The sequence below is a fragment of the Neopelma chrysocephalum genome, unplaced genomic scaffold (assembly GCF_003984885.1).
Source record: "Neopelma chrysocephalum unplaced genomic scaffold, ASM398488v2 Primary Assembly neopelma1_23b, whole genome shotgun sequence".
NCBI classification, from domain to species: domain Eukaryota; kingdom Metazoa; phylum Chordata; class Aves; order Passeriformes; family Pipridae; genus Neopelma; species Neopelma chrysocephalum.
The window spans coordinates 8,746,770-8,758,139 of NW_020897692.1; the positions used below are offsets into that span (position 1 = coordinate 8,746,770).

The 11,370-nt window shown below is 45.8% G+C and overlaps 1 protein-coding gene across 2 annotated transcripts; it reads left to right on the forward strand.

The window, feature by feature from the left end:
- The first annotated feature begins 257 nt into the window (after nt 1-257).
- On the forward strand, nt 258-7,465 carry TENT5A (terminal nucleotidyltransferase 5A). 2 transcript variants are annotated; one of them, XM_027696603.1, is made up of 3 exons: nt 258-275; nt 1,076-1,595; nt 2,595-7,465. In XM_027696603.1, exons 2-3 carry the CDS (start codon nt 1,161-1,163, stop codon nt 3,372-3,374), a joined length of 1,215 nt encoding a protein of 404 aa, XP_027552404.1. In that variant the 5' UTR covers nt 258-275; nt 1,076-1,160; the 3' UTR covers nt 3,375-7,465. The 2 variants fall into 2 exon arrangements, with proteins under 2 accessions (XP_027552404.1, XP_027552414.1); XM_027696613.1 differs by lacking the exon at nt 258-275 and adding an exon at nt 636-871.
- Nucleotides 7,466-11,370: the final 3,905 nt, after the last annotated feature.

Genomic DNA, 11,370 nt, shown 5'->3' on the forward strand with positions numbered 1-11,370 from the left:
TTACCCAAGTATGCTTTATAGGCAGGATGCTCGCCTGGAAGGCACGGGCTCTTTCGTGCTCTTCGGAATTTCTTTTTTCCCTCCGCGCCGGCGAGGAGGGCGGGCGGGCGCGGGGGAGGGGGCCGGGCCGGGGCCGGGCAGGCACGGCGTGGTGTCTCTGAGCTGCTGCAGGCAGCTCTGGAAATCTCGATCAGGAGCTGAGCAGAGCAAACCACACGGCCCGGGATCCTCGGCATCTGTTTGGAGAGGGGCCCTTGCCAAATTCCGTCGCTCTGGTATGAAGTTTGGCTGCGTCTGGGATGCCCGGGAATGTCGCGGGGGAAGCGGGGGGGGGGTGGCAAGAGGTAAAAAGGCGGGGTGGGGGGAAATCGGGAATGGACATTAGCGCGGAGCTGGGTGCCCCTGGGCGCGCATCTGGGCACGGCGGGAGCGGGACGGGCCGCGCCCCCTGCGCAGGCAGGGAGGGGTTTTGCACTTGTTGCCTCCCCGGATCCGTGCCGGGGAAAGCTGCGCTGCGCGGGTTTCCCAGCGCGGGGCGGTGCGGGACGGCGGCGCTGGGCGCTCCGCCGGCGCGGAGAGGCGGGCGGACCGCGGGTGCGCCGGGTGTGGGCGTGCCGAGGGCACCGCCGGGCCGGCCATGCAGATGGAGGGGGCGGGACGAGGGCGCCGTGACTCGGAGCCCCGGAAGCGCGGAGAAACCCCGTATAAAAACTACTGGGGACCTTTCCCGGGCAGGACTACGAGAGCTTCGGAGACGGCGGCAGCCTGCGGCGGCAGAGAGTGGGGCGGCCTTTTGGGCGGCGCGGGGCGGCCTCTCCGTCGGCGCGGGGCGGCCTCTGCCCCGGCGAGGGCGCAAGCAGCGGCTCTGCAGGTCGGGCGCCTTCCTCTATCCTGCAGCACCGCCCGGCTTCGGGGGGCTTTTTCTCCCCCCTCTTCTCCCTCTTTTTTTTTTTTTAGTCTAATCAGTAGGTGTGTCCCCCGCTTCCCCGCTGGAAGGGACGGCCGTTGGGGAGCGGAGCTCGGGAGCCAGGTGCGCGCAGCTGCTGACCGCTGGCTTTTCCTCCTGTTGTGCCAGGCGCGGAGGGAGAGGGGGCCCGGGGGGCCGGCGAGGAGCCGGAGCGGTGCCTGGATCCAGCCCGGGGAGGCGGCGGCCGCACACTATGGCAGACGATGAGAAGGCCGGCGGCAGCCCCGGCGGGAGTTCCGCGGGCGGCGGCGAGAGCGCGCACTGCAACGTGCTGAGCTGGGAGCAAGTGCAGCGGCTGGACCGCATCCTCAGCGAGACCATCCCCATCCACGGCCGCGGCAACTTCCCCACGCTGGCCATGCAGCCCCGCCAGATCGTCAAGGTGGTGCGGAGCCGGCTGGAGGAGAAGGGTATCGGCCTGCGTGACGTGCGGCTGAACGGCTCGGCCGCCAGCCACGTCCTGCACCAGGACAGCGGCTTGGGCTACAAGGACTTGGACCTCATCTTCTGCGCCGACCTCAAAGGGGAAGCCGAATTTCAGACTGTGAAGGACGTGGTCTTGGACTGCCTCTTGGATTTCTTACCCGAGGGGGTGAATAAGGAGAAGATCACGCCACTCACCCTCAAGGTAAACCTGCCCTGTGCTCAGACGCCCGGAGCGGGCAAGTGTGAGCACCTGCCTGCGGGGAGTGGGCATCTTCCCACTGGGAATGGAGGGGTGGACTCAGAGACGCAGCTCTCCCCCACATCCCGCGACCCAGGGGGACCCTGAACGATTTTTTCCACCTCACGCTTAAGATCGAGGAGTTTGCAATGAAGCGCCCTGGCCGGGGCTCTTCAGGATTAATTAGCCTTTCCTCCCTCTCGGTTGATTTGCTGGGAGCGTTGTTTTACCTGGGCCGTGTGTGTGCCGGGGGCTGCACACCTCTCTCCCAGCCTGTCTTGGCGGCAACTTGGTGTGCCGGACCGGTTCCTGGGTGCAAGGGGAGCATAGTTGGATTTTATAGCTGCAAGAACGAAACCCCGCCTGTAAGGCATGCATTCAGGTGCGCTAAGTGCCTAGGGGGGAGGCATATTCCCTCCTCTCGAAGACAGTTTGCTTGAGTTGATTAGACTGAATGACAGATGTCTTTCAGATTTTTAGACGGATTTTTTTTTTTTAATATGGGGCAAATTTGTGGAACCTGCACTGGAAGGATTGAGGGGAGTGAACACTTGCTAAGTTGTTTTTGTGGGGAGGAGAGAGAGAAGTGGAAATAGATAAATAAGATTTCTTATCTGGTTGTAGTAGCGCCCTTTTGTGTGTGGGTGCAGGCATATCTGGCATGTGTGTCATGGGCTTAGTGTGTAGATTTATTTAAAAGTGACTGAAAGAAGCAGTGTTGCTATATGCTTCCCTTGCATGCCACAGTCCCAGCAGAACACCCTTCTCTGTCATTGTCCTGCAGTGGTAGCATTTTGAGCTCTCGCATTAAGCATTTCTTCTCTGGTTTGTATCTGCAGGCTTCATGAAATCTTTTACGAAATGCAAGGATTGGGGGGGCTTTAGGGGTACAAGCAAATGCACCGAAGGGGAGATTTCTTGCATCTGTTTCTTGATTTGCTCATTTTGTCTTTCCAATTATAGGAGGCTTATGTGCAGAAAATGGTAAAAGTATGCAATGATTCAGACCGATGGAGTCTCATCTCCCTGTCCAACAACAGTGGCAAAAATGTGGAGCTGAAATTTGTGGACTCTCTGAGGCGGCAGTTTGAATTCAGTGTCGATTCCTTTCAAATCAAGCTGGACTCCCTACTGCTATTTTATGAGTGCTCAGAGAATCCGATGACTGAAACTTTTCACCCAACTATCATTGGTGAGAGCGTCTATGGGGATTTCCAGGAAGCCTTTGATCACCTCTGCAACAAGATAATTGCCACCAGAAACCCAGAAGAAATCAGAGGAGGTGGTCTTCTGAAGTACTGCAACCTTTTGGTAAGGGGCTTTAGGGCTGCCTCGGAATCTGAGATTAAGTCCCTGCAGAGATACATGTGTTCGAGGTTTTTCATTGACTTCTCAGACATTGGAGAACAGCAGAGAAAGCTGGAGTCCTACTTGCAGAACCACTTTGTGGGATTAGAGGACCGCAAGTATGACTATCTCATGACCCTTCACGGTGTGGTGAACGAGAGCACAGTGTGCCTGATGGGACATGAGAGGAGACAGACTCTGAATCTGATCACCATGCTGGCCATCCGGGTCCTAGCTGAGCAAAATATCATCCCTAATGTGGCCAATGTCACCTGCTATTACCAGCCAGCCCCATACGTAGCAGATGCCAACTTCAGCAATTACTATATTGCCCAGGTTCAGACGGTGTTCCCTTGCCAGCAGCACACATACTCTACTTGGCTGCCCTGTAATTAAGGACCAAAATTAGTAGACCCGGCGGGGAGAATGTTTTCTAATACGTAGGAAGGGGCAACGGGTCCCTTTTAAATGGGGTGTTTTGTGCAATGATGATCTGCTCTAGTTTTCAAGCTTGGGAAAAGCTTGTGGTTCTTCTAATAAATAATGGGAGCATGATCGAGAAAGAACCCCGAAATAATTGGATCCTACCCCAGAGCACAAGAGGCCTGTCATTAAAAGCAACCAGCTTCCCCTGAAATAAGTGCAGGAGGAATGCTTGATGACAATATGGGTTGGCAATATCTGCTCCCATAGCTTTGGCATAGAGAAGGTGGGAAAGCCTTATTTTCTTTTATTTTTATTCTTACTCTAGAATGGGATCTGCAAAAGGGAGAATATGAAAGAAAACAAAACACACAAAAAAAAAAACAAAAAGAAAAAATTCACAAAAAACAATTCTATGTATATTCAGGAATTAAAAGTTAGAGGCATAAAGCAGAGATAAGCTGAATAAAATTGTATATTGGAATTACTGCATTTGGGGCTTGCAGCAAGTGCTGTCTATGGATTGACCGTGTAGAATGTATAGCTTGCTTGACTAGAATGCTTTACCAGAAACAGCTTGCTCCAAATGAACAGTAGTGGATTGGTACAGTTATAAAAACAGAAACGCGTACGATGACAAAGTCTATTATTTCCAGCTGCGTGCATGCCTCACATTTTAAATATGTGAGAATGCTGGAAAACCAGCTGTGGCAAAAAGAATATACTCAAGGACCAAAGATTTCTCAAATAAGTTATCCGAGCAAAGAAGATACAGTAGATTATATATATATATATATGTAAAAGAAAAGAAAGATGTTCCTATATTTGTACACACCAATAGTAATCAAAAGTGCCTGATACCTTCATAAAATTTGAAGTGAGGAAAAAAATATAGTTTTATGATTTAACCATGCATTTTGTTTTATCAGGGACACAAGGATTAAAAACGAAAAACCCCATAAGCTTGTGAATAAGTGGTGGAGGAAATGCCCTATTTTTTTCCTTGGCAAATACCTGTATAGAGTTAATGTTATGTCAGTGTGCTATTATCCTGGGTACGTGTGTGTATGTGTGTATATATGTTTGTGTGTGTATATATGTACATGTTATAGGTGTATATCTATATATATACACACACAATATATATTAATGTGGTCTATGAAAATGTAGCAATTAAGGAATGTTTAAATAAAGTACTACTTGTTTTCCAGTTTGCAACAGGATGTCATAGGACAGTGGGCACCTTGCAGTGAATTTTTAACCCACACCTGAGAAATTTGGAGTAAATGAACCAGTCAGGATTAAGGTGGGATTCAGATAATGTCTTTGGTTGCAAGAACAAGGATTACAGTAATTCAGTGGGTTGCTTGTGAGCCATAATAATTCCACAGATGGAGAAACATATGACTAGCTGATTTTTTTAACTGTTTTGTACTGTAATGCCATTTTGACATTTAACCCACTAATGTTGTGACTGCATACCTCCATGATGTGTAATTCAGTGGAACGTGGATCAAAGATAGGTTTATTTAAACCCCCTGACAGCTAAAGAATATTGTATTAGTTGGTTATTTGAACACTAATTGTTAATATTTAAAGGAGTATTTTTAATAGAATGCATTATGCATTCCAGGACCACTAGAATTTAGCAAATGTGAAATGAACCCTTTTTAAGAGTGTTGCACGATTGCTTAAAATTATATTTTATATATATATTATATATATATTTTTATGCAAATATTAAACATCTTTGATCTGGTTGTCACACTGCATTTACAATTTCAGTACTGTACTTTATTTAAATGGAATCACTTTACATTGGAACAATAACTATTCACTTTCATTTCCTCTCCCTAAGATCAGCAGGGGGTAAAAAACCCAACCTCTGCTGTTGTTTTCACTTCAGTGCCATCTCTGAAGGTGTTAAATTCTTTGTTGAGCTTCAAAAACCTAATGACTAAGTGACACTTGACTCTGATATTTTGCTTTTTCTTGCTGAGGGGGGGGAAAAAAAAGGGAATTCAGGCTTTTGAAGGAAAACTGGCTGTGCCCTGTCTGGTCACAGGCAGGGTCTGGTGTTGGAGTCAGAGGCAGGGAGAGGGAAAGGGCTCGAGTTCTGGCAGTGTGTTTTCCCTATGGAGAGAGTAAGGCACATCTATTTTTGTGGCGCTTTGTACTTTTCACTCTGCAGGCACTTTAATAGGAACCCGATTTGTTTACTGAAGCACCTTCCCCGTGAGTCCTTCAGGAAACGTAAAAGCTGGTTCATTGCCATTCCCAGCATTGACGTACAGATCTTGTCCCCACCTTCCCTTCCTCTGGTGCTGGCTGCAACCTCCCACTGGCTTCTTGTCCCAACGAGGTTCCCCTCCAGCCCCTTGGAGGGTCTGGGCTGGGTGCTCCTGGCCCACTGGCTCCCCTTGCCTCCTGCTCCCAGATTGCTAGCGGAAGCAAGGGGAGGGCTGGGGAAATAGGATCAGCTGGTAATGTGGTATGTCTTCTCTCCCACAACTATTTGCAGCAAATAAATGAGTCATCCACTCTTTAAAAGGGTTGGAGAATCTATAGCTGTGCCACAACCACAGAATGCTGATAATACATGAAACAAATTTTTCCTTTGAAGGACCCTTTTTTTTTTTTGCCATTGCTTGAAAGAAAGTTTTGAATTATTTCCTCTCAGCTCAAATTTTATTGTGGGGTTTTTTTTTGTTTGTTTGTTTTTTGATTGACAGCAGCTAGTTACCTTATAGTGCATACGGCAGGGCTCTGAGCTAAACTGCACCTTTTGGTATTTGCATTTTGATACATATATAATATGTTTTTATATATATTATATAGGTATTCCAGATCTGTTTTGCATATGTTGATGATCAAGTGGTGGAACTGGTGGAGCTTTGTTTTATTTGTGACTGGTAGCTTAAAAGGTACCTGGTGTTAGAGGTGGGAAGAAGGCATGAGTTCAGGCCAAGAGTAAAATAAGAACCCTTTTTCAAAGCTGGCTTGTTTCTGTGGTTTGCACACCTTCCCCTCCATAAAGTCTGACTTCTTTTAACTGTTTTTTCCCCTCCTCTTTGGCACACTGGTACTTTTAAAGTTAACAACCGCCTTCTTGCTTTGTGGACTTCATTTATCCTATCCAATCAGCTGTAAGGTTAGAGCTTGTGCTGCAGGAGACAGTGCCCCTTTTAAAGAGCTGAACTGATTAAAGACATTGACCTGATTACAGTAAAACTGTTTGTACCACAGCTGAATTTCCTGCTAACCAGTGGGGCACTAAACTTGGTTAAATGTAGCGATCGAGAAACAACCAAGAGCTTTGAAATGGGATTTTTTTCTTTTTTTCCTTAGATATAGCTGTCCTCTCAAATGTAAGAACATTTCTTCTAAAAATAGAAGGGCAATTAGAAGACCAAAAAGATGATATTTTTCTAGTTTCTCTTATTGCACTTAAAATATTTTTTTATCTTGCACAAAGGCCTTCACACAAATCCTCTAAACAGCTCTTATTAAATGCTTGGTTTGCATCACATCAGAAGCTCCTACCAGTTCAAAAAAGTCGCTTTTTTAAATTGAGAAAATAAAGTGTGTTAGATTAAACTGCACAGAAGAGAAAAACTGTATTTGCATATTCCTATTTGCATATATTCTTTTGCATATATTCTTCTTTATGCAGAGAGTTTCCCTTCCAAGAAAGAAAATCAGTGTACTGTTTTGCTGTTGTAATAGTGGTTTGCTAACAAAATAAATATTAAAAAAAAAAAAAAGCCTGCAAATTTCAAGACAGCTTGGCTAAAGGCACTGCAGGCTCCTGCAGTCTGTAGGAGTCTGTGCAGATTTGCTTTCCCTCAAATTTCCTTACAACTGTTGCCTTCTGCAAGGCATCCTGTTGCAGCAAACTGCTCCTTGGATTGCTCTTTTGAAACATTTTGACTATAGGCATTGTCACAGACAGAAAAAGAGCTGATGGAAAACAGACTCTAGAGGGAACAGATTGTGAATTTTGTTTACAGCATCCAATATTTGGATTTTTTTGTAAATAAAAAGAAGTTATTTTTTTCTATTGATTTGTGTCTGCTGTCTTCCGTGTTTGAAATAGCTCTGGCCTGCTCCTACTGAATACCAAGTTCGCTTTCATTAAAAAAGGACAAGGGCAGCACTTTTCTGAGAAGAGTAGCGTTCGGCTGCTTTCCGATTGGAGCACTGAACATTTTGAAAAGCCCTGCCTTGTGCCAGCCAAGTTTGGCTGGCTGCACTCAGCTGCAGAGGAACCTCCCAAGCCAGTGCCAAAAATACTCACTCCAGCACTGGTTGGGCTGTGCAAATGGTCCAAAACACGAAAAGCAAAACAGAGTTTTGGCAGCTCCACGCCCTTGCTGCCCTCACGGTTTGGGGACCAGGATCTTGTGTTACCTGCAACCTGTGCACCACAAACCACCATGCCGACAGTAATGTGGGGCTTCTAGTGCCCTTGAGATGTATTCAATAGGGGCTGAAGTCTTCACCTTACCATTTCAGTAGGTCTGGGGGGGCAATGGGGTGGTGCTCCCTGGGTGTAAAGGTGGGGCCATCTGTAGTGGATGGGTGCTGCAGGTCTTGCAGCTTGGGGAGCTGCTGGGGAGCAGGGATGCATATGCCTGATTGATTCAGCTGCTGAATCAACCCAGTTCTTCCCATCACATTCAATGTTTACTCTCCTTCCCTGCCCCACAATGCTGTCCTTGTCAGCAGAGGTATTTTCTGTTTTCTGTGTTTACAGGAGAGATGCCTCAGTAATGAAGGCTAATTTCCTCAAAAAGCACTTCAAGGGAATATAAAATATTAATTTACGATGCTCATTGCAATACTTTTTCAGCCATGATGCCTCAGACTGACCCAAACTTGAAAAACATTGACTAAGACTCTGCAGTATGTAGCTCTTACTAGGCTCATTCATACACGGTGCTGGTCTTGGAAGTCTCAAACCAGCTCAGTGTGAGTGTGAATATGCTTATTGTCATGATGAGTGAACCTGTATTCCTCTGTAAAAAAACCCAGACAAACAAGCTACTGGGACTGCTCGTTTTTCCAGGCACAAGAGCAGCCCCCTTGCCAAATGCTAGGTGCCTTCTGCCCAGTGCCTCCTTTGAAACCTGCTGGGCGTGGGACGGGACCATTGGCCAGCCTCGCCAGGAGAGGGGGATGCACTTGGCATCCCTGCCCAAATGGCATCACCTTTCTCCCAGGTTAATGCCAGGAAATGGAGGTGCATGTGGCCTAACTTTTCCTCCTGTTAACTTGCTGAATTAGAAAATGTTTTAGACAGTTTGACAAAGGCAACTGCCCAAAGATACATATGAAAACTGGGGGATTAGAAAACATCTAAATCCAAATACCTTTGCTTGTCTCTCAAGATCTAAGCCCAGATGGATGCTCTTATGCTTTGGAATGAGTTAATTCCCATTTCTCTGTTTAAATTTGGAGGGATATTTTTTGAGAGCCAGTTGAGTATCTGGAGCATTGAGTCCTCTTTCCCAAGGAGTATGATGAGGATGCAGCCAACTGATGGCTCACTATAGAATGCTGTGTTTTTTTGGGGGGAAGGAAGTGTTCAGGACTGAAGAAGAGGGAGGACAGAAGCAAAGTATGAGAATGGGAATCACCTGAACAACAACACAGTGGAAAGCTAGAGGACATGCTGATAGGTTACAGAAGGGGAGGAGAAATGGCTCAAGTCTTTAACTTCTGCTCACCCTGCTAAAATGAGCCTGGTCAGGGAAGCTGTCTCTTGTTGAGATAAGTAACATTCTGCAGTTTTTCTTGGCTGCAGCAGCACATTTTTATTTTATTACCTTAAAACAATTCCCCGGGAACCCCTCTGTGCAGGATTGAGGCTGAGTTTCTAGTTTTCATAGAATCGTAGAATCATTTAGGTTGGAAAGGCCTTTCAGATCATCGAGCTCAACCTTTTACCCAGCAGTGACAAGTCCACCACTAAACTATGTCTCTAAGTGCCACATCTACATGTTTTTTAAATAGTTGCGTTGGAGCTGTGTCGTTTTGCAACAATTACCTAAATCTCTATAGATGCGTGTCAGAAGCAGCTCTGCAGTGCGGCTCTAGTCTGCATGTAAGGATCAAGAGCACAAAACCAAAATCTTCACTTCAAAATACTCAGAAATACTCACCCTTCAAAGGCCTGATAATATGTGATGAACAGACTCATCTCCAAAACACTTACATAGCCTTAGGCTGTCCAGAGTGTTTGTTTTGTGTATGCACAATTCCACCATTTCACGTGGCTGTTGCCCTAGGATGTGCAATGCCAGTACATGTCAGAAAGTTTTCCTTTTGCACCGTTTGGGCAAAAAACTATGTCCTATGTACACATCTAAATATTGTGCGCAAAACATGGGTATTCTCCTTGGTAAAAACATCCCTTAGATTCCCATGACGGCTTTGAGGGCATAAATTGCTGCTTTTCAAGAGAATAATATTCTTAAATGTACTTTGCCTCCTATTTGACTTGGGAATGGACAACTGTTCTGGGTGGACAACTGTCCTGAGTTAAGTTTTTCTTCCTGAAAAAGGAGAAATCCAGAACAGCCAGCACCTTTAAAAAGTGAAACTCTCTGTACCCAACCTATGCAGGGTTTCTTCTCTAAGTTCCTCCCTTAAAAGGTGTAGAACGGAGTCACTTCTAGAGTCATAGCTAAAGACAGTAGACAAATGAATATGCTTCGGATACATCCAGCTCATCCTTGTCAGTGTGCGTATCTGGTTACCTCTCTGCAGTTTGAACAAAGGTGATGAGAGGTGCCTTCCTGGCAGGTATTCCTGAGGGAGATGTACATGACTCTGTGATAATTTTCTTCAAGGGAACGTGTTTCTTAGTGAATGTGTGCTCAAAGAGTATTCACATATCTGCAATGACTGCATGGCTTTCATTTTTGCTGTGATTCCCCTCCTTGGCTTATTCCCTCAATCCAAGATATCCATGGAGTTCCTGGACTACATTCTAATGCAGAAAAGTAATTGTATGGAAAACTTTCTGTAATTGCAACCAATCTTAACTCATGCTTTGATGAAAAGATAAAGCTGCAGTCTTTTTGGTTTTATTCTTTTGTTCTTGAGTGCTTTCTCTCGCTTTCACTTCTGCACTGCTGTTCTGTGCTTGCTTCTCTGCTGCCTTCTCATCCTGATTCTTGCAGCAGACGTGGAGAGACCAGCACTACATGCTCTTCAGGCTGTCAGCAATCCTGCTAGTCACTGGTGGAGCCACTGATGTAAGGTTGGTGCTAGATGGGTCATTATCTGAGGTACATCTCTGTGTAACCAGGGGTCCTGGGTGTCCCATGAAATGCTCTTCAGAAATACTTCAATCCAAGTTGTCCACTAGCGGTTCTTCATGACAGAGGGAATTACTCGTACAGGCTTATACAAAAAATTACTTGGACATCCCAAGTGCAGAATAAGAGTTAATTCAAAATTTAGTAAAATGACAATTATGATTCAATCACGGATAAAATGCACTGCAAGGTACTTATTAAAAATGTCAGTGTGCAAACTAGTAAGTGAAGCTCTTCCTCATCTTGAAGGCTTTTTTTTGGATTTCAGCAACCTGTTCATACTCTTTGCAAACCAGGCACTGGGCTTTAGGCTAAACTACCCACTGAGGAAGCATATACATCTCTTGTTCCTCACCTTAGGCTTTGTCATTTAGGAAGCAACAAATGCATGATCGTTGTCTGCTTTGAGATAGTGGTGTGAACTGTGACTTGACTAATTTATGTAAGTGCTGTTTACAAGTAAAATCCTATAAATGTCAGCCAGTGGAGGAAGCGAAATCAAGAGGTTGGGCTTCCTTCTCCCCAGCTGTGAAACAGCTCTGTTGCATTTTTTATGGAACTGTAAAATTGAATAGCACATTTTCTGTAGATTGAGCTTTCCAACATGCTTTTCAATTCTTCCCAACCCTCTGTCACTATTAATG

What these genes read in the sequence shown, in the direction of transcription:
- TENT5A (XM_027696603.1), top strand. Translation starts at nt 1,161, where the DNA reads ATGGCAGACGATGAGAAGGCCGGCGGCAGCCCCGGCGGGAGTTCCGCG. An exon ending in TCACGCCACTCACCCTCAAG is followed by an intron (nt 1,596 to 2,594) that starts GTAAACCTGCCC and finishes TTCCAATTATAG; the next exon opens with GAGGCTTATGTGCAGAAAAT.